Source organism: Zingiber officinale, chromosome 1B, assembly GCF_018446385.1.
Source record: "Zingiber officinale cultivar Zhangliang chromosome 1B, Zo_v1.1, whole genome shotgun sequence".
NCBI lineage: Eukaryota > Viridiplantae > Streptophyta > Magnoliopsida > Zingiberales > Zingiberaceae > Zingiber > Zingiber officinale.
The window spans coordinates 5,688,099-5,715,352 of record NC_055986.1 but is presented as its reverse complement, the minus strand read 5'-3'; the positions used below and the strand labels follow the sequence as shown (position 1 = coordinate 5,715,352).

Below are 27,254 nucleotides of genomic sequence, written 5' to 3'. Positions count from 1 at the left end.
AGTACTTAATTAATGTTTAGTTAAAATATTTAATCTATATAAAAGGGGTTGTGGGTATTTAAGCAAAAACAATTAATAAAAGTATTTTATTTTTAACAGGTGTACATGAACTCAAATAAAAGAAAAATCTTTTATTATAATTTTAACTTTTTCATGTAATTTTCATGTCTAAAAAATTTGATTTATACTCCCTCTATGTAAACTTTTATTTATTTGACTTTCTCATATAAATATTGTTATCTAATTGTCTCTCAGATTATTTAGATAAAAAAAAAAATTTAAAATGAGTATAATTTCTTTTAAATTTAACACTTTAAATTAAAATTAAATATATTTTCTATTAAAATGATCATTCATAATTTTTTAAATACAAAAAGTCTAAAAATAAGTATAATTTTTTTTTATTAAATTTAGTATTTTAAACTAGAATTGAGTATATTTTCTATCAAATTAAGCATAATTTTTTTACTGCTTAATATAATTTCTTTTAAATTTAGCACAATTTAAAGAAAATTAATATATTTTTCATCAAATTGAGCATTATTTAAAAAAATTATAGTATATTTTTTATACAATTGAGGTGGAAAAAGAATTGTGCATAAAAAATATATTAGATTTGTTAAATTTAAGATGCACCTTTAATTGCCTCTCAGATTATTTAGATAAAAAAGTCTAAAATGAATATAATTTTTCTTAAATTTAGTACTTTAAATTAAAATTAAATATATTTTTTATTAAAATTGTCCTTCATAATTTTTAGATACAACAAGTCTAAAAGTATGTATAATTTTTTATTAAATTTAGTACTTTAAATTAGAATTGAGTATATTTTCTATCAAATTAAACATAATTTTTTTCCTACTTAATATAATTTCTTTTAAATTTAGCACCATTTAAAGAAAATCTAATATGTTTTTCATCAAATTGAGTATTATTTAAAGAAATTATAATATATTTTTTATACAATTGAGGTGGAAAAAGAATTGTGCATAAAAAATATATTAGATTTACTGAATTTAAGATGCATTATACTCATTTTTAGATTTTTTTATATTTAAAAATATCAGGAATAATTAAATAAATTAATGTCTATTATATTTAATTAAGGAATAAAAATAAAATTTTTTATCAATAGCTTTTGAATCCAAAGTTTAACTCATGATGGGAGACTAGATGTAAATTTTCCCATAAAAGAACCGGCTGGGATTTCTCAGCCGTCCGATCAAGGCGAACTGCGTTCCTCACTCGCCGATGCATTTTCACCGACCGGGCCGAGTTTTTTTTCCGGTTCGATCTGCCCACTTACCTTTTATCTGAGAGTCTCTGCCACACTTTGCAATCCTCATTTCAATCCTTCTTCACCCAACTCGCAGACTGCGGTGGCGGCGTTCATCGGATTGGGTGCGATATTTCTCCGAACACTTCTCCGGCATCGCTTAGCTCGAATCCTCTACCTTCCGCCGCTCTCCCACAGGTGCCAACCTTCCTCGCTATCTTCTTGTTCATCCCAATTCCTTGAACCATGCATCAGTGCCAACTCGCCAAGGCCTCAGTGATGCCGTTCCTTTCCAAGATATCAAAACCAGGAAGCCGCCACCCAATGGTATCAATTTGTTTCTCCGAAGGCTTCATTCGTAGAATACCTGGAAGCATAAGTGTTCTCGATGTCAGAAGTTTTTCATGCCATTTTGGATCACGGGGGAGCGCTTGCGGATGGCAAACTAGGGTTTTTTCCAGTAGCTCGCGGCCGGGATCACCTGAGGTTGTTGGAAGTGCAAAGACAACCGAATCACTGCCTTGGATAAGGGGATCTGATGGGAATAAGGAGGGGAAGCGGGTACAAGAGAAGGCGCCGGCTGGAACAAAGCGCTCTTCTTGGGCAGAAGCAGCGGAGAGCTTTCTTGCCAGAGATGAGCAAGGTATTGCTAGGAAAGATAACACCATCGATGCAGAGGAGGAAGACCTAGAGGCCGAGCCTGTCGACGACCCAAGGTGGGATAAGATTAAGAGCAGGTTCAAGGATGTCATCGGACGAGAACCCAAATTCGAGAAACAGAAGAACCAGCACTGGAGTAAGAATGCGAGTTGGGAGAGAAAGCCCATTAAAGGCGCTGAAGAGTCGTCGTTCAATACCACCGAGGTTCGTCGGCGGAATAATCAGGAGACTGCCGAGGTTCGTAGGTGGAATAATCAGGAGAATTGGGGCAGGAAGACATGGAAAGAGGCGACTGATTCTTCTGTTCCAAAAATGGTTGGCCAGAGTGTCTATGGTGTTGGCCCAGTCTTGGCTGCATTGACGGCTGAAAGGAGGGAGTTTTATGCTCTTTATGTTCAGGAAGGATTAGACTTGAGTGGAAACAACAAGAAGAAGAAGGACAAGAAAGCAGTGGAGAGAATATTGAAGATAGCTGAGAAGGTAGGCTTGAAGGTTGTAGAAGCCTCAAAGCACGACCTCAATATGGTTGTCGATAACAGACCTCATCAGGGTTTGATTCTCGATGCTTCTCCCTTGGAGATGGTGAGCATAAGGGAGCTGGATCCTGTGATGCCAGAAGCCGGAAAATCTCCTCTCTGGCTTGCCCTGGATGAGGTGACAGACCCACAGAACTTGGGGGCCATCATCAGATCAGCTTATTTCTTCGGAGCAGAAGGTGTGGTCCTATGTGCCAAGAATTCAGCTCCTTTAAGCGGTGTAGTAAGCAAAGCTAGCGCTGGTTCCCTCGAACTGATCGAGCTTTTGTCTTGTAAGAACATGATGCAGTTCTTGTCATCTTCAGCTGAGAATGGTTGGCGAGTTCTCGGAGGATCAGTCTCTTCTAAAGCTGTATCCTTGAGTGAGGTTGAAGTGGGGGTGCCTACGATTCTTGTTTTGGGTAGCGAAGGCAGCGGGTTAAGGCCCCTGGTCGAGAGATCTTGTACTCAGTTAATTAGAATCCCTGGAAGTTTTCCGTCAGATGCACACCATGGAACACCTGAAGTAGATGTCGAGGAAAAGGATCAGGATTGCTTTGGGAAAGATCTCAAGTCATTTCTTGCTGTTGAGAGCTTGAACGTTAGTGTAGCTGCCGGAGTGCTTCTATACCAATTGACTGGAAAGAATAATCACGATGTGCGTACTACAGAGTTAAGTAATGATTTAATGTGAACTCCTGCCAGTTAAATAATGTTCTAATTAATACTAACTTCTGCCAGTTAGTATTGTTTGATCTGTTTTGGTTTCCTTCTGATCTTTCTTGTTCTGAATTAACACCTGAAAACCAAATACTATTATTTATCTTCATTAAAAAGGCTGGGTCGTCTATACAGATTTCCACATCCACACAACCAATATTCCCTACCCTGCAACGAAATGCTGCAATTTGTGTACCCTGTAAGAAACCTGAACCAATTCTTCCACTACACTCAGTGCACTGACGAATTCATTCAAATGGCAGTCAGCACATTATTGTTCCTTGTTTCTAATGTATTCATACGGTATACAGCAGGTGGAGTGCCTTATTGCTGTTTCCCAGTATTCTTACAGCCACAATCTACGGACAGCATGCAGGTCGTCGGGTTACTCTACTTGTTTGGAACCCAACATCCGTGCAAGCCATAGGGAAGTCCGTAGGGGAATTTGGCTCGTGCTACCTCCTCAAAGCTGCTGCCGTCCAGCACCAACGCGTACCCTTCTCCGTTCTTGTCACTCACGATGGAGATCGCCACCCCTGAAAGGGATAAGGAAGATTAATGTGCGTATTTGAAAGCGTTGGCTATATTCCTCTGCTTCATCATATCACTACTGTATTATAGGACAAAAGTTTGAAGTAGTGATCATGATTCATGAACTCACCATCATCTTCCTCAGTGGCGCCTGGCCGTGCCACGAAGAACGGCTCCGATGGCACCGCACCTTCCTCGTGCCAGTTCTTCGCCTTCTTCTCCACCAAATCGATCTGCGGTTCGGTATTCTTAGACGATTAGAAACGTAATTAACAAGCAGTAGTCGGAGTTTGTTAGTGATGATGCACTTGAGGACCTTGGTGAGGGTGTTGGGGAAGTTGCAGGGGCGATTGGCTCCGCAGGCGTAGGCGTATCTGTACTTCTTGCCGAGGTAGGCCGGGTTGATGCTGCACATGTCCATTCCCCTGCCGTGCTCCTCTGGGTCCAGTGCCGCTTCCAGCTCCCCTTTTGGGCTGCCGTCTAATGGAATTCTGAACCTTCCCACCCTGTTTCAATCGATCAATTGATCATTATCGCAAGGAATCCTTCATCGAATTTGGTCATTTACCTTGCGTCGGGCAAGACATCGAGGCCGGCGGATGATCTCAAATTCTGCAGGCGAAGCAGCTCGAGGATGTCGGCGTTTGCGTTGTGCTCGCAGCAGTCGGCTATGATTCCGGTGATCCTTCCCTCCGAGTCGACCTCCTCGTACGCGTTGATGAAATGGAAGGTCACGAAAGGAGGGACCTCGACGCTTGCCACCTGAGAATGATCAGTGAGATCAGTTGAGATTAGAGAAGAGACATGCATGTCGGTGAAGCTTCGATCGTTACAATGTTTCCGGTGGCTTTGGACATGATGTGGACGTAGCTTCCGGAATCCGGGTGCCACTCGAACTTGTAGAGCGGGGTAGGCTCGGCGCGGAGTAGGTTCTGGACGCAGTACCTCAGGGGCATCTCCGGCACGACCACGTAGTGGTCGGTGGCGGCGAAGGAGTGGACCCAACCTGGCGCCGGCACGGAGTCGCGGCAGTTGACGCGGCCCAACACTTTGCGCTCGTTGCTCCCCGCCTCCATCCGCACCACCAGGTAGCCCGGCCGGAGTAGGTCCGGCAGCAGCGTCAGGAACTCCGACTCGGTCACGATGGGGTGGGCGGAGTGGATGAGGCCGCCGAGCTTGTCCTCGTACTCGAACCGCCCAAGAGTCTCCAGCGTGTCTGGGTCGATCTGGATGGACCCCTTGATGGTCTCGGTGAGGCAGACGACGCGGCCGTCGCCGAGTACGACGACACCGGTGTTTGAGTTGTCGGTGAGCGACGCGCCGGAGAAGAGGCTGGCGAGCTCGCCCACGTAGGAGAGGAAGCTGTCCGGCTTGGGCACCTCGGAGAACTCGCGATAGCAGAGGCGCCGGTTCTTCTTCGCCGCCTTGTACGCCTCCGACTCGATTTGGCGGTGCGCCGCCACCGCGCGGCCCTGCCCGAACCTGACGCGGACCAGCGTGGCGTAGCCGTCGAACAGGTGCCGGAAGTCGTAGTCGCCGATGTTCCACAAGCCAGGGCCGTTCCGTAAGTACGTGCCATCCTGCAAATCAAACAAACATCGACACAGTTCAATTTATTTACCTTTTTAATTAACGATTAAAGCAAAACAATTGTATATATCACACCAGCCAGAGTGGGATGTCTCCCTCGACGGCCATCTCGCCCTGCCACCGCTCCTTCCGGATGCTCCTCCACGCGGCGAGCTTGCCGGCGCCACGTCCGGTGACGACGGGCTCAGAGGGTACGACCGGCGGCGCGACTAGGTCGTTGATGACGGACGGAGGCGACTCAGTGGCAACGCCGGCTTTGACAGAGTCACGCCGCCGACTTTCGCCTGCTGGATTGAACAAGGCGCATCTTAGCATGCTGGAAGAGGAAGAGATGGCCTTTGTCGGAGCGAAGAAGAAGGCGGAAGCCATTGGAAGCGATGGAGCTAACTCGGTATACCAGACGGGTATTTATAGATTTGAAGGGCTCCACGGAGCATCTTAAACGATGAATTCTCATTGGCTACAGGACGAGATGGGATCGATCGATCGATGGGAAAAAACAAAAACAAAAAACAAAAATTATTTTATTTTATTTAAAAAAGAGAGACAAAATTACGGCATCGTTTCAAAAGTGTCCAATTTCACATGTTAGTGCACCCTCTCTATACTCTATTTTAGCCATATACAAATTTATTTTTTTAAATTATTTACTTCCTTTAATTTACAAGACTTTTAAAATGTTACGCATTTTAATTAATATTAATTTTAATGATAAAAAATATTAGTATTAAAATAATTAAACGAAATGATAAGTATTATTCAAAGAATAATACATTAATTTAATTTAAAATAATGTATAATTTCTTTTAAAATATTCAACTAGTTGAAAATTCATAACAATCAGCTTTTTATCGAACGATAAGTTTTCAAAATTATAAAATTACATAGGATAATTTTAAAATTATCAAATTATGAATTCATTTCTTATTTTACCTTAATCAATTGACTAATTTTTTATCAGTCGACTAATTTTGTATAAGTCGAATTGATTTTACTTTGTACTGAAATGTTGAAATTATGAGCAAATCAATCGAGTGATATATTTTTTTAATCAAAGTTAATTTTAGGTAAATTTGATTAATTGACCAAATAACCTTGCATTGACATGAAACTAGTTCTTATGTATTTGATTAATAATTGATTAACTTTACTGATTATATCTATATTGAGGATAATAATTTTTTGAACATAAATATATTTACAAATTTTAATTCATATTCAAAAATTATTATTCTCAATATATTGGGTTAAATTGGTATTTGAGGGTATGGATATAATCAAGCGATGTTGACGAATACAAAAACTAATTTCATGTCAATCCGAGGTCATTTGGTCCATTAAATAGTTTTGCGTAAAATCGACTGATAGATCAAATAAACTCGAATTGACATGAAAATAATTTCTATGTGTTTGTCTAATTCTTTTGATTATATTCATGCATGCCCTCAAACACTAATTGATCTAATATATTGAGAACAATGATTTTTTTAATATAAATTAAAATTTTCAAATATATTCGTGTTAAAAAAATCATTGCTCTCAATATATTAAGTCAAATTGATGTTCGAGGGTATAGATATAATCAGGAGAGGTAAACTAACACGTAGAAACTAGCTTCATATCAATTCGAGGTCATTTGGTCTATCGGCTGGTTTTGGGCAAAATCAACAAATAGAATTGATATGAAACTAGTTCTTATGTGTTCGTCTATCTCTCCTGATTATATCTACACTCTCAAATACTAATTTGACCAAATATATTGTGAACAATGATTTTTTTGAACACGAATTAAAATTTTCAAATACATTCATGTTCAAAAAATCACTGCTCTCAATATATTGAGTCAAATTGATGTTTAAGGGTATTGATATAATCAGGAGAAGTAGTTGAACACATAGGAACTAGTTTCATATCAATCCGAGGTTATTTGACCCATCAGAAGATTTTAGGCAAAATCGTCTGATGGAATAAATGACCATATTGACATGAAACTAGCTCCTATATTCGTTTACTTCTCCTGATTATATCCACATTCTCAAATATCAATTTGACCTAATATATTGAAAATTATGATTTTTTAAACACAGATGTATTTGAAAAATTTTTGAACGTCAAAATTTTGAGTAAATCAGTTAATTGATTTACTTTTTCTATCAAAGTCGGTTTTAGGTAAAATCAGTTGATGGACCAAAAACAACCTCGAATTGATATGAAACTAGTTTCTATGCGTTTGGTTAGTTCTTCTAATTATATTCATGCCCTCGAACGTTAATTTGACTCAATATATTAAGACCGGTGATATTTTGAACATGGATGTGTTTAAAAAATTTAATTCGTGTTTAAAAAATTATTGCTTTCAATATATTGTGTCAAATTAGTATTTGAGGATATGACTATAATCATGAGAAGTAGAATAACCATCAGCTAATTTTGCCCAAAATTGGCTAATGAACCAAATGATCTTGGATTGATATAAAACTAATTTCTATATATTTGTCTACCTCTCCTTATTATATTCATAAACATCAATTTGACTTAATATATTGAGAGTAATAATTTTTTGAACACGAATATGTTTGAAAATTTTAATTCATGTTTAAAAAATCATTACTCTTATTGGGTCAAATTGGTATTTGAGGGCATGGATATAATCAGGATAGAGAGATAAATACATAAAAACTAGTTTCATGTCAATCCAATGTCATTTGGTCCATCATCCGATTTTGCCCACAACTAGGTGATGGACTCGATGACCTTTGATTAATACGAAACTAGTTACTATGTGTTCGTATTCATACCCTTAAATACCAATTTGACCCAATATATTGAGAGTAATAATTTTTTAAACATAAAAATATTTGAAAAATTCAATTCACATTCAAAAAATTATTGCTATCAATATACTGAGTCAAATTGGTATATAAGGGCATAGATATAATAATGAGAAGTAGACGAATAGACAAGAACTAGTTTCAAGTCAATTTAAGGTCATTTAGTCCATTAGTCGATTTTATGCAAAATCAACTGACCTCGGATAGATATGAAACTAGTTTTTATGTGTTCGTCTACCTTTCCTGATTATATCTATACCCTCAAATACTAATTTGACCTAATAGATTGAGAGAAATAATTTTTTGAATATGAATTAAAATTTTCAAATATATTTGTGTTTAAAAAATTATTGTTCTCAATATATTAAGTCAAATTGATGTTTGAGGACATGGATATAATTAGGAAAGGTAGACGAATACATAATAACTAGTTTTATGTCAATCCGAGGTCGTTTGATCCATCAACTAATTTTATCTAAGATCGACTTTGATTTAAAAAAATAAATCATTCAATTGATTTGATCAAAATTTTGACATTTCGGCACATAATAAAATGGCCGATAAAAAAATCAGTCCACTGATAGAGGTAAAATGAGAAATGGGTACATAATTAATAATTTTAAAACTATCCTACGTGATTTGATAATTTTAGAAACTTATTTATATGATTCAGTAAAAAAACTGAACCAATATAGTTACTTGGTTAACAATATAAAATAGGCTTTAACTTAATAGAGAGAATGATTAAGTGATTTTATAATTATTGGAATCAAAAGACAAAGTGGTTGGAGGATAAACATCAAGAGATCAGATCTTCTGGTTCACAATAAAAGTAGATAAAAGGATGAATCATTCATAATTATGATCGAATTGTAGCGACAATCTGGCCGCAATTGGTTGTGATCCCTTCCTGCGTTCATTGTCCTCATCAGGTTATAGTTTGGATCGGAGTGGACAGCCGGAGGCTGCCCAGAGGCCACCGGAAGTGAGCAAGTATCCAGGTTGCCAGGCGTTGAGAGGGGGCGGCCTCCGGTCACTCACTCCGAGCTAAACTATAACCTGGTGGGGATGGTGAACGTAGGGAGGGATCGTAACCAATTGCAGCCAGATCGCGGTCACGATTCGACCATAATTGCGAGTGGTCCATCCCCTGGTCTATTTTTTTGTGGACCAAGAAATCTGCTCCCAAACGTCAAAGGCATTATGTATAATAAACTTATGTAAATACAATAATTTAATACTTATGATACGACGAATAAGGTGGAGCTCCCGAATCGAGTCAAAGTTTAAGAGGTCGGTTGATATGACGGTCAAAGTCAATGAGGGGTCAACCCTCATAGCCCGTGTCGATGATAGTCCCGATCGAGAGGTCATCCAACCGAACCCTTGGGTCGATCGAACCCCGAACCCCTCAGTATTGATGAAACTCTAAGCCGAGTCTGTATCATCCAGAGCAAGGTCCTCTCTATTACTCGTGGTTAGCACAGTTAACTATTTCAGCCGAGTAAATTATAGGTCTAATCGGACAAATTGGATATTTGGTTCTATCAAACTTTGGGGCCAAACTAAGAGGCAGCTGAGTGAAGGACAAGTCCCTGACAACACTCTATAAATTCGACCTGGTTGCCCTTGAGGACTGTCGATTAGATTACAAGAAGGACTCAGTCAGCGTGCCAGATAAGCTTATTAGGGGCCCTCAACCCAACGGTCTCATAGTCATTTTTGACATTTTGTGCCACATAAGACAGTGAAGATTCTATATGTCATCTATCTACTAGAAGCTTCCAGCCTGCCAAACATAGAGATTGCGGGTCTACTTTGAGAAAGGTGTCAAAACATCTTTATGATCTATCCTTTTTTTGACACACTTTGAGATTTGTGCATAAATAAATAATAATAGTATAAAAGGAGCTCTCCATCTACGGGTAAGGCTACGCAATTTGACTTGTCTAGTATTATTGTTCGCTCCATTGTTCATTGCCCATAACTCGATTATTGAATTGAATGTCAGAGTACCTGCGCTGAGAATCCCTTCTCTATCCCAATTGCTGATGTTCTTTTTGACACGCAAAATCTCTTGGAGTCATTTTTTCTAGTGAGAGGAGTTTTCACACATTCAACATCTGAATCATCTCATCCCGAACCAACCATCTCCTCTTTTCAAACAGAATCAACTTATATTAAAAATTAATGAGTTAAAAAAACATATGTAGTAAAGTAATGTGAATAATAGAATAGCATTCGTGATAATTTATTCATAATTAACAATTAAAGGAAGCTTAGTTGTCATTAAAACAAATTAAATAAATAGGTCGCGAACAAAGCGTGTAATAGAATATAATTGAAGAATAGATATAAAAATGCCAGCCAATCAGCTGGCATAATATGGAAACTAACAGTTAGTGTTATTATTATTTTTATGTTACTAATTTGTCTAGTTATTATGGCTAATGATCACCATTACCCGATTTGATGTAGATAGAATAACACAATTAAGCGCCAGCCTTGCAGTTTTATTGTCTTAGAGATTCAGTGAGCTGCTAATTAACCATAGTTTTCAGCAATGATTATATAATTAATAATTAAAGTATTTGTTTGAAGATACATTTTTTTAAGAATTGGATAATGATATTGATTTAATGTATTAAATTGATATTACAAAATAATATAAGACTAGTAGAATGAAGATTTGCAACAAGAAGTAAGATATCGAGATATATCTGACTTTTCAAATGACTAAATCAAAAGTAATAGATATGATTCTATAAAATTTTTCCATTCGCCATTAGATAAATCGGAAAGGACAAATAGCTCATCACAACTAGCATTCTAAGGTTATTTTCACACGAGAGGAAATTAATTCTGTAATATGTCATAGTTGAAAATTGATCCGTGAATATCTAATTAACTACGAAAGTATCTTATCATTGCACCGTATCCCTGAGACAGCTTATACAGTATATTAAATACGAAACATCCACAGTGAAAAAAAAAATTCGAAGGATATAAATATATCATACGTATGATTAAAGTGTAAGTGTATAATATATTTATTGGTATGATATTAAGATATATATTTAAATAATATTTGAAGAATAGACGGTAGAAAATGAGAAAAAAAATTAACTAATTGATGTGGTGATGAGGGGTATTAATGCAGAATAATACACATTAAATATGTGTATGCAAATTTTATCAAAGATTTTATATTTATATAAAATATAATATATATTTAATCTTTGACGGTCTAGGAAAATTAAGTCTCAGTTATCTAATGCTTCGTAAAGCTAGTATTAGTGGTTTTTATTATTTTTATAGTAGAATAAAAAATTTCACCAAACTTTTTGAATAATTCATATCTATGCGAAAACTAACAAAAATTATTTATTACAAATCAAAATTTCTTCGCTTCAAGTGGCAAAGGCAGTTCACTTGTCCCAACACACTCATCACAATGAAGATAAATCATGGATAACTACTAATCATCAGTATATATAGGTGGCTAAGGCCACCCCAATGCACTCGATTCAGAGGAGATAAATTACGAATAACTATTAGCCATCAGTACAGGTGGCTAAGGCCACCCCTGCGCAGTCGCCACAGAGGAGGTAAATCATGAATAACTATTAGTCATCAGTACAAGTGGCATGAGAAAAATTATGCTGAGACACATCGAGTTTCGATCCTAAGACTTACATGTGACAACACTCCATGTTTTAACCACTTAAAATAATTATTAATTGTTGAATTTTTTTTGTGTTTATTGCACACATCATCAATGTCCAAATTGAACTCATATTTATGAAAAAAATGCAATATCAAAATAAAATATCAAAATGTTAATATATATATATATATATATAGAGGATCACAATCCACAGAAACTACTAATAAATAAAAATTATTTTACAGTTGCTAATAAATTCTAAATTTAATAAGTCTGATTATATATTGATTTAGTTTCGAAGGGATATAACTTTAAGTGTATATTTTATGAATTAATATTATTTATATTCTAAATAAAAATTTCAGCATTATGCTTGTATATTTATGAAATTTTTTGACTACTAATAGTTTCCTTTTTACCTTAACCATGTGGTGTGTCCCAGTCTAAACCTCTTTAATTGATATTAATGTTAATATTATATGGATTTGAACCTAAACATCATGAGTTCGTGTTTTTGGCATGCAACATATACAATGATCTTGTCCACCACAATTGATTCTGTGACGCAATAGTAATTAGCCAAATCAATCTTTAATCATCACCATTTATTAAGTTCTAAGCCCTCCTCGAATGCAATTAGCTAACATAATTATGCGCGCAATGAATTATTCCTCCATTCTTATCAACTAATTAATTAATTGGCCCAAGGAAATTAAATGAAACCACTCAATTGGCATCACACGACAGTCAAAGCCAATTTGCCTACCATAACTTAATTAATTCCCTTCCCTCTTTCATAATTCAACGGCTTGCGTTTAAGAGGGCGAAGGAATCTAACAAAGAGGATTCCAAACCGCTGAAAGTGGGGTGATAGAAAAAGAAGGTGGTGCAACGCCAAAAGCCTCTTATTAATTTCTTCTACATTAATCATGTTGCTTTCCAAACACCCTTGTTTCTTTTTTCCTAGTGGACCTTCCAAATTAATTAATATATATATATATATATATATTCATTCTGTCCTAAAATCAAAGAGACGGAAAGTTGAGGATATGACGCTCACGTTGATTTTTGATGGACTCCACGTGAACCTACAACACAGATTACGTCAGTGCCGAGCCAGGGAATGAGTCCTCAGCATTGACCCTCCGACGCTCAAGTCAGTCACCAGCGATGAGGATTGAAACGGAGCAACAAGAAGGCTACAGTAGCGTAAACAGTGAATATCACATGTAATGCATACCTCTGCTGATACTTGTACTCCCTTTATATAGAGCACTGGCAGCGCGTGTGCACGCTTCCCAAGGTGAGCACGTTTCTCAGAGCTTCCTTTGAAAAGACGTATTAGAAAAGTGTCCTTAGCTTGACATAGTACCTTAACGGGCCGAGCATATTTCTGAAGTGACAGTGGAACCTTCCGCCGTACAATCTTTTGACAGCCCATGCTCGGTGTCGGCGGCACCAATTCCCAAAAGGATGTTGAGGGATATCAACGCACTGTACCAGGCCGAGCGAGTTGGCTGCTCGGCCGTCTATTCGGCGCTCTGGTGCCCCATCCAGTTGGCCGAAACCTCGATACTCCTTGTCTACTTGAACAAAGTTTCACTCTGCCACTGTCGAGTCCTGCTGTCAGACTTAGCGTGGTAGCCGCTCGGCCAAAGTTGAACTCTGTCGATGCCAAACTTTGCTGTCTGACAGAGCGGGGTAGTCGCTCGGCTCGTCTTCTGTGTGTCGTTCTCCCCTCAACGTCGATTGTTTGAATACTCTCTTTGTCGAAGGCGATAACAGATTGGAGCATTCTCCCCGATCAAGACATGTTTTATCCGACCGGTCGATATCATCTACTTATTGATCATCTTAACTTTCACATTTTTTTATCTTCACCGTGACCACGAGGTGGAGCGCTATATATATATATATATATATATATATATATATATATATATATATATATTCACGTAATTAAATTTTATATATATGGATCAATCAAATTAAACTAGCTAGAACAATCCAGTAGTCGTGCATGACGCTGGAGTTGGCTCTTCATGTCGTAGTCCGGGCAGCATGGATGATCTACTTGGCCCCAAATATATTTATATATATACTTTTCGTGCATGGTGACGTACGTGGTGGCGATCGATCGATCGATCTCATTGTTAATTTGTTCTGTGTCAAAAACTGTAATGTCCTTAACGTTTAAACCGCTCTCCGTGATTCTGTCGCCCACCATTTTAATTACTACATGCATCACTGATTAGTGTGGTTGACAAAGAATCGGATATTAAAAATATATATATAAAAAATTTATCATATAACTAAAAAAATCGATAAAAACTACCGATAAAGATCATTAAAAAAATAATTCATTTGGATTCGAGCACTCAACTGCAGATAAATTCAACCCCGGACTGTCTGTAACTAGGTCAACAGATCGGTTGTCTATTGACCCAGCTCAAATTAACCGCCAAATTGCCGGCGGCTTGCCGGTTCGGCGTTTTTTTTTTTTTTTTTAATTTGTGTTTTTATTTTTTAATTTCTATATATTTCTTAAAAATTAATTTATTAGTGTAGAGATTTAAATTAGGATCTTCCAGATTAGAAATAAACATCCTAACCGACTATAAAAGTTTTAGCATGTTAATTAATTGTTTAATAACTAGTTTTTATTTTAAATTTTTTAATAATTTAAAAAATAGATGTATATTTATTAATTATTTAATTTATAATCATTTATTATATATTAATTAATTATTTAACAACTAATTAATATTTTTACTATATAATTATTCTAATTAATAAGTCCAACACTTTCAAATAATTTTATAAATTTATATTTTTAAAAAATAATATAATAATTTTGAACCGTAATGGACTGTGGCGAACGGTGTATAAATTGTGAATTGACAATTTTGAATTTTGAACCGTAACCGTCTTAGACAGTTAAGGTTAAAGATTAACTCCACAAAAATCGTCGAACCGACGATTCCGAGCTGAGATCAAATCTAGTTGTAGATTAATGGATGAATCTTTAGAGGATATTTTATTAAATGGTAGATGACCCCGTCCGGAAGCTGAATCGGATGAAGGCGGGCCTTGTTGTGCGAAAAATTGACGGAGAGTCGTTGAAGTGCTAAATCCACCGGGTATCCCCCTGGAAAGGTTCACACGAGCGGCCTACGGAGAGAGATGATCAGGACGATGACACTAATGTTCTACACACACTCAGACGAGTCCACCGGTCGTCAGAGACCAAGAACCAGGGAAAAAGTCCCCGGGTCAGGCCCTCCGACGCTCAAGTCAGGTACTTTTTCCCCAAAAATCGCAGAGAACGGACGAAAAGTAAATGACTAGTGAGAAATGACGAGTGAGCGTACCTGCATAAGGGACAAGGCATCCCTTTTTATACTGCAACGGAAGTTTCTGGGTCTGACGGGTGTTAGGGAATGTTGGCTGTTAGGCTTTGTTTGGCAATGATTGGCACGTGGCTTTTCTTGATAGACTGGCGACAAAATCGAAGGTGTGTTGAGCCCCGATTGTTGGCATATTCCCTGACACCTTGATTATTCTTTCTGACAAGCAGTTACGATTCCTTCGCTAATTTGTCCTGTAGTGTCTGACCGACGAGCCTGCGTTTCGAGATCTAGGCTTGCCCTGCCTTTGTCCTCTACTATCTCTGGCCTGCACATCTTGATAGGCACTCTGGGTCTATATCCAGACTTCTGCTCTTTGACTCGGATGTCCTGACATGCGCACCGGGTCTGTGAGAAGACCTTTGAGTCTTGGTTCAAATGTCCCGACCTGCACGCCGCATCTGTCCGTCGACCCACATCTGTCTGCTATTATCCAAGGCACGAACGTCCCGACCTGCACGCTGGGTCTGCCCGCCGACCCACATCTATCTGCTGTTATCCAAGGCATGAACATCCCAACCTGCACGCTGGGTCTGCCTGCCGACCCACATCTATCTGCTGCTATCCAATGCATGAACGTCCCGACCTGCACGCTGGGTCTGTCTGCCGACCCACATCTATCTGCTGCTATCCAAGGCATGAACGTCCCGACCTGCACGCTGGGTCTGCCTGCCGACCCACATCTATCTGCTGCTATCCAATGCATGAACATCCCGACCTGCACACTGGGTTTGTCTGCCGACCCACATATGTCTGCTGTTATCCAAGGCATGAACGTCCTGACCTGCACGCTGGGTCCGTCCGCCGACCCACATCTATTTGCTATTATTCAAGGCATGAACGTCGCGACCTGCACGCTGGGTTTGTCCGTCGACCCACATCTATCTGCTGCTATCCAATGCATGAACGTCCCGACCTGCACGCTGGGTCTATCTCAGACCTATTGGCTTGTAGTCTCCGTCCTTAGCTATATCTAGCCCGCGGGCCCGTTTATTACTCGCTGTCAAGGTTGGTCTTATGATCTCCTCCTTTGACCACCCTATCCGCTGAGACTCTGACTTTGGACACGTTAGCTGGACTTTTGACCTTCCTGCTGTCTTTATCAGCTTAACTGCTAATCGACTGTGAATGCTTGACTTTTGACCTTCCTGTCTTCCAGATCAGCTTGACTGTTGACCTGCTACGGAGGCTTGACTTTTGACCTTCCTGTCTTCCACATCAGCTTAACTGCTGACCTGCCACGAAGGCTTGACTTTTGACCTTCCTGTCCTCCAGATCAGCTTGACTGCTGACCCGCCACGGAGGCTTGACTTTTGACCTTCCTGTCCTCCAGATCAGTTTGACTGCTGACCCGCCACGGAGGCTTGACTTTTGACCCTCCTGGGACCTTGACTCCTACTCACAGCATCCTATCGACCCCATAAAACACGCACCGTATCAATAGATATTCTTTTGATTTAGATATTCGATTGCAGATTAACGAAGAGGTCTTCGAAGAATATTTTATTAAGAGAGGAGGCAGCTACCCCTGCTTTTTAGTGGAGCCGCTTTGTCTATGGGATGCTCAGTTAATTAGAGGATGACAGATTTATTATAATAGAGTAGAGACTAATTTCTGACGAATATATGCTCCTAAAAATAAACTCCCTACGACCCTAATCACTTGGGTGCGTTGAGGATAATGATGCATATCTAACTCTGAGATGGATGTTGTACATATTTTACATATTGATGAATCACAATCAACAGTGCGGTGTTTAAATAATTGATCCGTTCGCATTATTCCTAGCTATTTCTAGCTTAATGCCTAGCTATATGTTTATGCCCACCTCTCAATCCTCCTCCAGTTTTAATTTTCTTGGTTTCAGAATCTTGTTCGAGTTGGTGTATAGATGCCATCTATTACATCAACTGGATCAAACTGATCTTTATTGGTATTAATTGGATATTAAATTGGGAATTAATTAAGGTTTGAACAATATATTAAGCAATTGTTAGTTTAGTACAAGTCAACCTAATTAATATAGCATGACTGCTTGCGTGATTCCGACAATGTCTTTTTCTTTGAAAGTTATATATATATTATAGATAGATACGGAGAGAACAAGAACAAGAGTGTAAAACAAGGAAGAACAGGTTGAACAAGAAGAGATATTCTATCACTCTTGACTCATGAGAATACTACAAGAAACTACTGTTTAATTAGTAAGTGATTGATGCATACATGATAGACGAGTAGCGCAATCAAAGTTTTTCTCTTTCAAAATTTACATTGCGATATCAGAAGCTAGCTACCAATAACTACTCTGAGGGAATCTTTTCATCTAGTGACATTGAATCTTTGGAGAGTGATGATGTATGGTTAAGTGATAGAGTGAATCCAAATTTTGAAGCATGTGGCAAGTGTGTGTAATCATCAACATGCCTCTATTTGTTTTTTAAGACAATATAATTGACCAAAAGAGCACACTTAAAAATTGCGGAATTTCCAAAGGTGCATTTAACTTTCAAATTTTTTAAATGGCATACTTGTTTCTCATTTTACTTCAACCGCTAACTACTATTGTCTTGCATTCAAAGAACAATATTTCGGTGGTACTGATTTTCAAAGAATAATATCATTATGATGTTAATTTTCAAATATCATCACTTTGGTACTACATAACCCTAAAGATAGCATCACTGTGATGCTGTCTTTTGAAAATTAACACAACAATTGTGCTTAGTTTGAAATGTAGCATCACAATAATGTTCATTAAAATCCAGCATCATAGTGATTTTGTTCTTTGGATATAATACTATAGTAGCGGGCGGGAGGGGTAAAATAGGAAATAAGTGTGCCAAAATTCTAAAATTTAAGGTGACGTTTGATTCTTTCCTAGGAATCGGAATGTGAATGAGTATCATAGTATTATGGAATGAGAATGAGTATGAGCTTGGGTATCAATCTTAAAAATGACGTTTGGTTAGTTGAATATTTTCAATCGGAATGAACCTAAATTTCCTTTTTTACCCTTAGGAGAAAATAAGAGAAAAAAATTAGATAGAAGGGAAAGTTGAATGTGAGAGAAACATATGATGAGAGCGAAAGTGTGATGAGAGAGAAAATGTGATGGGAAAAAATGAAGAGAGGGAAAGTATGATGAGAGAAAATGAGGAGAGAGTGCATGATAGGAGAGATTGGAAAGAGAAAAAAATATGATGAGAGAGAAAAAGTGATGGGAAAAAAAAATTAAGAGAGAGAAAGTATGATGAGAGAAAAAGAAAGATTAACTACTATTGTCTTGCATTCAAAGAAGAATATTTCGGTGGTACTGATTTTCAAAGAACAATATCATTATGATGTTAATTTTCAAATATCATCACTTTGGCACTACATAACCCTAATGATAGCATCACTGTGATGTTGTATTTTGAAAATTAACACTACAATTATGCTTATTTTTTAAATGTAGCATCACAATAATCTTACTATTTTATTAAAAATCTCCCCCCTTTACTAACTAACTTTGGTGAAGCTTAAAATGCATTTACGTTAATGTCCTTTTTTCTATTTACACTAAAAATAATTCCAAGGTTTATTAGTAATTCCACAAGTGAAACAATCAGTGATCTAGAGTTCGAGACTCAGCTACAGCATATTATTATAAATTTTTCTCATCATTAATTTTCTCTGGTTGTTTTATATAAAAAAAATATAGTTCTCTTTAGTCCCATATCTTAAAATTGACAACACTATGATCAAAAAAGTTTCTATAAATATTTTAGGCCGACTATGTTAAAAAATAGACTTTTTTTAGTTTTTTTTACTAAGACAAGTATAATATTAAATTAAAATAATTTTTTACATAGGGAAGCTCTGGGATTCTCTAGCGTCACTATTATATGGGTCACTATTGTATGAGTCTGATGAATCTTACCCAAATAATTAATTCTTGATTTATAAGGGTGATATTAGAAAATCTAAATAATTCGAATTTTCAAAGACCCAAATAATTTATATATTATTATATTACACACGCAACGCGTGTGCACAATCACACTAGTGTTCATTAAAATCCAGCACTATGGTGATATTATTCTTTGAATATAATACTATGATAGTTGGCGGGAAGGGTAAAATAGGAAAAAGTGCCCCAAAATTCGAAAATTTAAATGCGTCTTTTGATATTTTCATAATTTTAAATACACTTTTTGGTCCATTGCTGATTTTTTTTATATTTATAATTACATTAAAAGTACTACATCCTATTTTGAAGTTGAAAGGCAAAGTAAAAAAAAAAAAATTGACAATATCTCTTTAATTACCTAGGAAGAAGGAAATGAAAGGAAGGGAGGGACAAGAAACTTGCAAAATGCGTCCCTACTTCTCACTACCCATGAACTTAGACATGGACCCACACCACGCCGGCATGAGATATTGTTGGTGAATCGATGTGGCAGACAGGAGCGTGACGCTAGCACGTACGTACGCCGGCACAGCAGCTACCTCGGCGTTGATTCGCCGGCGAGGGCTGGGTGCTTGGTGGGGCAGGACCTCCACCAAATACCCTACCATGGTGAGTCCATTTCGGTCGGCCCTTCCTCGACCAGGTGAATTGGATACGTCCATTCTTGTCTGCCCAACTTACACCAGTACTGCCTGCTTCAACCCATGAATTATCATTTAGATCATCAAATTCTATAAATCACAGCCACTTTATCTATAATTGAACAATTCCATATATGCTATATTGGTTTTAGTTCACCTTTTAAGGAAACATTTCTTTAGAAAAATGCTTCCATATCACTATTTAGTGGAATTCCACTATCACAACTCAAGAAGGGTTCTTCCTTCTTGATGGCTTTCAACAGCTGAATTGATATATTTTTTTTCTACCAGTTGAAATCCTCAAAACAAATCTAATATTATTATAAATCATCTGCCTAACAAGTAAGCTGAAATTGCATTCTTCTAAATGATCATCATGTAATACTTATCACCATCCACAAGAATGCAGGAAAGCTTCCTTGCACAGCACAGTATTGTTTAATTTATAAAAGAAAATGTAAGAACATTCTTGGCTTACTCTCTGTCAGCAGGTTATTGATGATATGCACCAAAATTCCCAAAAGGAACGCGAGTTAAGGAAGTTTGGACATGGGAGAAGCTGAGCCATCTCAGTGTTAGTGACTTTTGAGCTTTTGCATCCAATGGATTAATCGTTTCTTATGATCCTGGCAGCTCGAGTTCAGAAGCTGATTTAGGGTTCCATATTGAGATAGAGCAGCCTCAAACTGCTCCAGAACCTTGACAATTTGCCAAAATTCAGGTCGCTTCTCTGGAAGTATTGACCAGCATTGCTCTATCAGGGCTTTCAGAGGTGGAGGACAATTGGTAGGAATGGGCGGCCGCAAGTTCTAAAAAAATTAAATAAAGCAGAGTAAGTACCAAATACGATCATTTTCTCAGAAAAATCATTAAGCCATTGATTACAACAATGAAGAATGAACTTATGTACTATTGTAAATATAGGCTATTTAAGTTCTATAAGAAACCGTAAAGATTGTATGCTAAATCATGATATTCACAATAAGAAATCTTAAAGATTTTAAACATTAGCATTACTAAATGTTATTGTTTCCATACATTTTATATTCACGATAATACATTTTCTAGTGGAATATTAAATATTTCTCAACAAGTTTGTCGAAATGTCATAATTATCTAGATAAGTGACTAAATCCTATTCTATATCAATTCTAGTTGAAATACAATATATTTAAGAACCAATATAGGTTATAGAATAAAAACCTTATCGACCACTGCAAAAGCCGCTTGGATTGGTGTCATTTCCTCATATGGAATTTTCCCTGTTGCCATCTCCCATAAGAGCAATCCAAAGCTGTACACATCAACCTTCCGGCCATATGGCTTATGTTTGATCATCTCAGGCGCCATCCAACGATAAGTGCCAGCATCCTCTGTCGGTGCATCACAATATGCTTCCTCGCATGCAATTCCAAAATCAACAATCTTTATGCAAAAATCTTGATCAAAAATAATGTTCTCAGGCTTCAAGTCACGGTGAATAACTCCTTGGGAATGAATATACTCCATTCCTCGTGCAATTTCCAAAGCAATTGAAACTAGTTTTTCAATAGCAAGAGATTTGTGCTCAAGTTTGTGCAAAAATGCTCTTAAAGAGCCTCCAGGAAGATACTCAGTGATAATGCAAAAGGCCTGCGGCTGCTTACATGCCCCCGTGAGCTGCAAGAAAACACAAGATATATCATGACTCTTTAAAAGATAGCAAGCAATATAGTGATGGCATGTAAAAAAAAAAAAACTAAAACAAGTTTTATGCTGACCCGCTATTTTTTGTATGTCTTTTTAACATTGATCTTAGTAATCTAAAAAATGGATTAGTGTAAACGAGCTATGTACCAAGCATATTTACCAACATTTCATCAATATTAAAGTCCAGTTTTTCATTTTGCAACTCTTGTAGGCATTGGTTTCTCTTGAACTATAATAGCTGATATATCCAACTCAACCAATGGATACCATAATAAAAGAGTTTGAAAACTACGGAAAAGCAAGCACCAAGTATAATTGATACTTGATGTAGCATAGAATTAGTTGCTAATACAACCAGAAATTTGTTATGCAAAATGCCAAATAATAGCATCCTCCTGGAGAAAGAATGACAAGATAATTCTAGCATTTAATATAAAAAAAGGACAACTGGACAGCTTGAATTTTTTTCTTTATCTTTAAAAGAAAAAGTGTAGGCATGTCATCATGAAATCAGAACTTAGAGAATTACAAGTTCATCAGACTAAATCACGTAGGCACAATTAGTGACAATGAAATTGTTCAAGCGAATGATTTTACAATGTTTTCAACGAACCAACTAATATTTTTAAGGTCTTTGTTTCTAGTGACATGAAGTTCCAAATATGTACGTATACTGTTACAAAATTTAGTTGAAGTGTGGGAAAAGCCAACTTACTGAAAGCAAATTTTAGAACCACTTAAAGATTTTGTGAAACTCATGAACTGCAGCAACTATAACCATGTTGATGAATAACTAATTTCATGGACAATGATAGGTGTAACAAACAAATGAATAGTTAAGAATTATGGAACGCACCTTAATCACATTGCGATGGTAGAGATGTGACAGCATGGTAACTTCCCTAGTGAACTGCTTCTCAAGTCGAGCAGCAAACAATCCATTATCGTCATCATCAGGTTGCCTAATAATTTTAATGGCAACAGGTTGACCCTTATAAATACCATGGTACAACTTACTATGAGCACCGGAAGCAAACTTAAGCCCAAAATATAACTCGCAAAGATCAACATTCCACTTTTCTGTCATTTCCAAGGCAGCTACCTTCCCTCCTCCATGATCAAAGCAGCTTACCCAAGAAGATTCCTTCCGAGATCCAGACTTATCAGGGGCTTTGAAGGGAAATGAATGCTTAGGATGACTCTTCTCCAAAGTATTTCTCCCCGAAACCTCGTAGTGCCCATCATGAACTTTATCACTCTTCTTCCTGGAAGACGGCGGAGTCGAAGATCTCTTCTTGACCAAGTGAGCTTCCTTAAAGGCATCAGAGAGGTTGGTGGTGGGAAGAGGTGATATCGACCTTTCCTTGGGTTTTGAATCTGGATTGTGATTTTGCTTGGCATCCAATTTCACCTTGATAGAAGAAGAAGAAGGAGAGACTTTTGAAGAGCTTAATCCTTCTGTTTTAAGATCATAAATTGAAAACCTCGAACCAGTGACATCAGGAGAGATCAATCCATCTGATTTCGAGGCCGGATGTCCTCCAGGACAGAAAGAAAAATCAGAGCCATCGGCACCGAGGCAGCTCGGCTTCTTTCCCTCCCATGGATCGCCACATTGGAAATTCAAGCACTTTCTGGAGTTTTGCGTCTGCAATTCCGCGATTGAGCTCTTCAGTCCCGACGGGGGCTCACAGGGAGAAAACCTATTAGAATGGAAACTTAAAACATCATCCGGTTCCTTGGACAACTCGGCCAGCAGTTCCCGTTCGGAGACCGATCTCGTACGGGGGCGGCGCGTGGCGTGCGCAAACTTCGACCTCAGCACCCAAGAAAAGTGCTCCTCCTCCATTTCTCCAGAGAGGATTCCTCCAGATCCGATACCAAGATCAGATTTTTTAAAACCCTCTGACCTCCCAAAACGCCCCCCAAATCGATCACGCCATCCCCGAATCCAAGCGCAGCACTGCCAGCCCTACCACAATCGACCAAAACAACTCGAGAATCCCAGAAAGGACGAACAAACGATCGACCTTCGAAACTACTTTAATACATACAAAAAAGAATAAAACAAGTTATGAAAACGAGTGTTACAGTCAACCGAAGTGCACAAGGCGAAGCCACGCGCGAAACCTCGTACGCCGGCGGTCGTGCTCGGCGAATGGGCTGAGAAGCAAGAGACGAATGCGACGGCTCAATACGCTCGTTTATCTCGTGGCAAGAGAAGAAAGCCGGATCGTGCTATTGAAGCTTTCCGATGAAATCCCATCCGTCCGTTCTCATATATGAGTAGGGCCATTGGATTTGGAGAATCGTAGGGACATTGATTAGGAACGGAATTAAAAGGAAAAAGAGATTATATAATAATACTTCTTCATTTAATATTTTATAAAAAAATAAATAATACGTCTCTATTTCGATCAAGTATATTTTGTTAATTTACGTTTTATTTAATAAAATATACTTGTAAAAAAATATTTTTTTTATTCAGTTTTTTTTTTCCCATTCGGATAAATTTCAACTTAGGCTGCTCTGAAGATACCGAATCTAGGAGCTATTCCTCGAATCACATAGCTCTTTGTAGTATTCCTCAAAGAAAGTAGTGGTGTTGATTGCCGGTAGATTGCTGGCAGAGTGGACTTGTTGAGATTCATGTTGGACTTCAGGAAAAGTCTTCTACCGCATTAATTGACTTGTCAGCTTGACAAACCGAAACAATAAAGTGATCTTTAATTTGAATTTGTCAATTTCTAAGAACAGTACATGTTACTAATACAATAAGGATATGTTTGATTCAAATTATCATATATAATTTTAGTTATGTAATTATCAGGTAATCATATAATTAAGATTATAGAAAATAAAATATAATCAAATGTTGTTTGGTTCAACCTAGGTAATGCAACAAAAATTTGTTTATTTGAAAGTTTTAATGAATACCTTAGTTTAATATTTTATCGTATTACCCTCAGTTACAAAATCAACTATACATATTATTATTATTATTATTATTATTTTAATGTTTTTTTTACTTTTCTTTTTCTGGTATATTTTTTTATTTTTTTATGTGCTTTTTTATTTTTTTAATGTTTTTATATTTTTTATATTATTTATATTTTTATTTTTTTACATTTTTTAAATTTTAAATTTTATTTATTTATTTTATTTTAAAATTTTTAAATTTTTATAAATTTTTTATTTTTTATAAAATTTATAAAATTATTTAATTTTTTAAAATTTTTAAAAAAAAATAAATTTTTTTAAATTTATTTTTTTAAAATTTTTAATTTTTTTTAAAAAAAATTATTTTTAAAATTATTTATTTTTAAACATTTATTTTATATTTTTTTACATTTTTTCTCTTTTTTCCATGTTTTTTCTTATCGAAGGGTATTTTTGGTAAAAAAAATCGTTAACCCAGGAATCAAGAAAAACCTTAGTTTTCTAAGGTTTTCCGATTCCGGGCTGCATGACCCTTTTACTGACGTGTCGGACATGGAACATTACTTGGGAATCATCGAATACCTAAACCAAACAAGGTTTTTGTTGATAATCTTAGATGAATAACCAAAGTTATCAAGAATAACTTTGAACCAAACACACCCTAAGGGTAAATTTGCATGCACTCCCCATTGGTAAACATAACTTTACATACAGTCCTCATCCATGAAAAACTTTCTTTTCACTCCCTAGTCAAACATATTTACCTAATTGTCCATGATATTTTTAGGTACAAAAAGTCTAAAAATCAGTATAAATTCTCTTAAATTTAGTATATTAAATTAGAATATAGTATATTTTCTATTAAATTGAGTACGATTCTTTTTTCACCTCAAAATATACTCGATTTTAGTTTAATGTGCTGAATTTAATAGAAAATACACTCGATTTTTAATATAAAGTACTGATTTTAAGAAGAATTATACTCATTTTCGGACTTTTTTTACTCAATTTTTGACTTTTTGTACCTAAAAAATATGGGTTAATTTCAATAGAAAATATACTCGATGCTAGTATAGAGTACTGGATTATAGTGTAAAGTACTGAATTTAACAGAAATTATACTTATTTTTAGACTTTTTATACCTAAAAAATAAGAGGAATAATTTTGATAGAAAATATACTCGATTTTTAATATAAAGTACTGACTTTAAGAAGAATTATACTCGTTTTCATACTTTTTGTACTCAATTTTGGACTTTTTGTACCTAAAAAATCTGAGGGGCAATTTAGGTATTAATATTTGCATGAGGGAGTTGAAACAAGTAATACTTTGCATATATGGAGTGGAAATAAAGTTTTTTAGGTATGGGGATTGCATGCAAAGTTATGATTACCATTGGGGATTTTTCTCTAATTTACCGATACAATAAATTAAATTATCAAATATTTTGAAGAATTGAAGAACCACTAAGTGAAAATATAGCCACTAGCTAGAGTTTTGGATTTTAAATTGGTTCACATTTTATATCCCAAACTTGTATTAAAATTAACCTTATGATGTGAGAATGACACCGAAAACATAGGAGAAATAGGGAGTAACAGAAGATAGAACTCTCAATTCACTACTCTATGGAATCCACTAAAATATTTAGAGGGATACTAGAAAATAATTCTTCTAATAAACTTGAAAACTCAAATATATTTTAATCTTCAAAAACCAACCTCTCACCATACAAAAGTGAAAAATCTTTATAAGCGAACTTGGAACAATCCTCTAACAAAATTCAAATAATCATTAATGAGATTTAGAGTTCCTAAAAATGAAAATTGCACTTAACAAAGTAGCAAGTAAAAACATTAAAAATGGGTATATTTGTAAATACCAAGGAGTATCCATTCTCGAGTATGAATCAGGAGTTAAAAGTTCTTTTTTTTTTTTAAAGAGTAAATTTTGTTGGTCAGAATCTGACCAGCTAGAATTCTCTATCGTCCAATCATAATATATACATGTACATGCATGTAATTAATATATGCATATGATATTATTAAAATATCCTTACACATGCATACATGCATGAATTCTAGCTGGCCAGATTCTGGCCATTTAGCATTACCCTTTTTTAAATTCCCAAGTCAAGTAGATTAGTCTTTACGGTAAATCTATATGGCCAGAATCTGGCCAGCTAGAAAATTAATTAAATATTATTAATAATATTTATATTTAATAAATTACTAATTAGCCCTTACTTAAAATATTACTTATTCTTTTCTTGAAATTACTTAAAATTAGTTGAAAAATTTATTAGAAACTTGAAATCAGTTAGAGAATTTATTGGAAACTTGGCCGCTAGATTTTCCTATAAAAATTAATATTTAGTTCTTAATTATACTACTTTTAAATATTGTTACTAATATTTATATATAATAAATCAGTAAATCTTGTTTATTAGAAATCATTTAGAGAATTTATTAAAAATGGTTAATGATATTTCCCAATAAAAAATTAATAATTCGTTCTTAATTATACTATTTTTAAATATTATTAATAATATTTATATATAAAAATTACTAATTAGCTCCTAAAATAAGGATTGATTTTATTCAATAATTCGTATTATGAGATGTTACATATTATGGAAATTTGGATTGGATCCATAAATTATGGAGGTGGCCCTATCACATAGAGAAATATCTCATAATCCGTATCAAATTTATATAAAAAATAATAACATTTCAAAAATAAGAATAAAAAATAATATTTATTGGCAAGGGGAAGGAAACGATAGAATAGGATATTGAGGATTAGATTATTGAGAGAATGAAATTTTTAGAATAGG

At 36.1% G+C, this 27,254-nt stretch overlaps 3 protein-coding genes across 4 annotated transcripts; 1 reads left to right on the top strand and 2 right to left on the bottom strand.

Annotated features, from left to right (window-relative positions):
• Positions 1-1,343: 1,343 nt before the first annotated feature.
• LOC122048036 (uncharacterized tRNA/rRNA methyltransferase slr0955-like) lies at positions 1,344-3,208 on the top strand. Its single transcript, XM_042609646.1, has one exon. It carries the CDS (start codon positions 1,523-1,525, stop codon positions 3,143-3,145), a length of 1,623 nt encoding a protein of 540 aa, XP_042465580.1. The 5' UTR covers positions 1,344-1,522; the 3' UTR covers positions 3,146-3,208.
• Positions 3,209-3,243: 35 nt separating this feature from the next.
• Positions 3,244-5,672, bottom strand: LOC122048030 (carotenoid cleavage dioxygenase 8 homolog B, chloroplastic-like). The gene is made up of 6 exons (XM_042609636.1): positions 5,368-5,672; positions 4,536-5,282; positions 4,271-4,464; positions 4,019-4,208; positions 3,833-3,935; positions 3,244-3,707 (listed from the first exon to the last, which is right to left on the bottom strand). The coding sequence occupies exons 1-6, from the start codon at positions 5,659-5,661 to the stop codon at positions 3,562-3,564; spliced, it is 1,674 nt and encodes a 557-aa protein (XP_042465570.1). The 5' UTR covers positions 5,662-5,672; the 3' UTR covers positions 3,244-3,561.
• Positions 5,673-19,339: 13,667 nt separating this feature from the next.
• LOC122048020 (serine/threonine-protein kinase STY8-like) lies at positions 19,340-23,703 on the bottom strand. Of its 2 annotated transcripts, XM_042609626.1 has the most exons (5): positions 23,569-23,703; positions 22,334-23,449; positions 20,992-21,447; positions 20,267-20,597; positions 19,340-19,839 (listed from the first exon to the last, which is right to left on the bottom strand). In XM_042609626.1, exons 2-4 carry the CDS (start codon positions 23,324-23,326, stop codon positions 20,364-20,366), a joined length of 1,683 nt encoding a protein of 560 aa, XP_042465560.1. In that variant the 5' UTR covers positions 23,327-23,449; positions 23,569-23,703; the 3' UTR covers positions 19,340-19,839; positions 20,267-20,363. The 2 variants fall into 2 exon arrangements, with proteins under 2 accessions (XP_042465560.1, XP_042465550.1); XM_042609616.1 differs by having other exon boundaries at positions 19,340-19,842; positions 22,334-23,684.
• Between the last annotated feature and the right edge of the window lie 3,551 nt (positions 23,704-27,254).

Coding starts and splice junctions, on each gene's coding strand:
- LOC122048020 (XM_042609626.1), bottom strand. CDS start 23,326: ATGGAGGAGGAGCACTTTTCTTGGGTGCTGAGGTCGAAGTTTGCGCAC. Junction 21,448..22,333: donor ACCATCGCAATGTGATTAAG/GTGCGTTCCATA, acceptor GTTTTCTTGCAG/CTCACGGGGGCATGTAAGCA. Junction 20,598..20,991: donor CTTTTGCAGTGGTCGATAAG/GTTTTTATTCTA, acceptor TAATTTTTTTAG/AACTTGCGGCCGCCCATTCC.
- LOC122048036 (XM_042609646.1), top strand. CDS start 1,523: ATGCATCAGTGCCAACTCGCCAAGGCCTCAGTGATGCCGTTCCTTTCC.
- LOC122048030 (XM_042609636.1), bottom strand. CDS start 5,661: ATGGCTTCCGCCTTCTTCTTCGCTCCGACAAAGGCCATCTCTTCCTCT. Junction 5,283..5,367: donor GAGACATCCCACTCTGGCTG/GTGTGATATATA, acceptor TTTGATTTGCAG/GATGGCACGTACTTACGGAA. Junction 4,209..4,270: donor GATGTCTTGCCCGACGCAAG/GTAAATGACCAA, acceptor CGATTGAAACAG/GGTGGGAAGGTTCAGAATTC.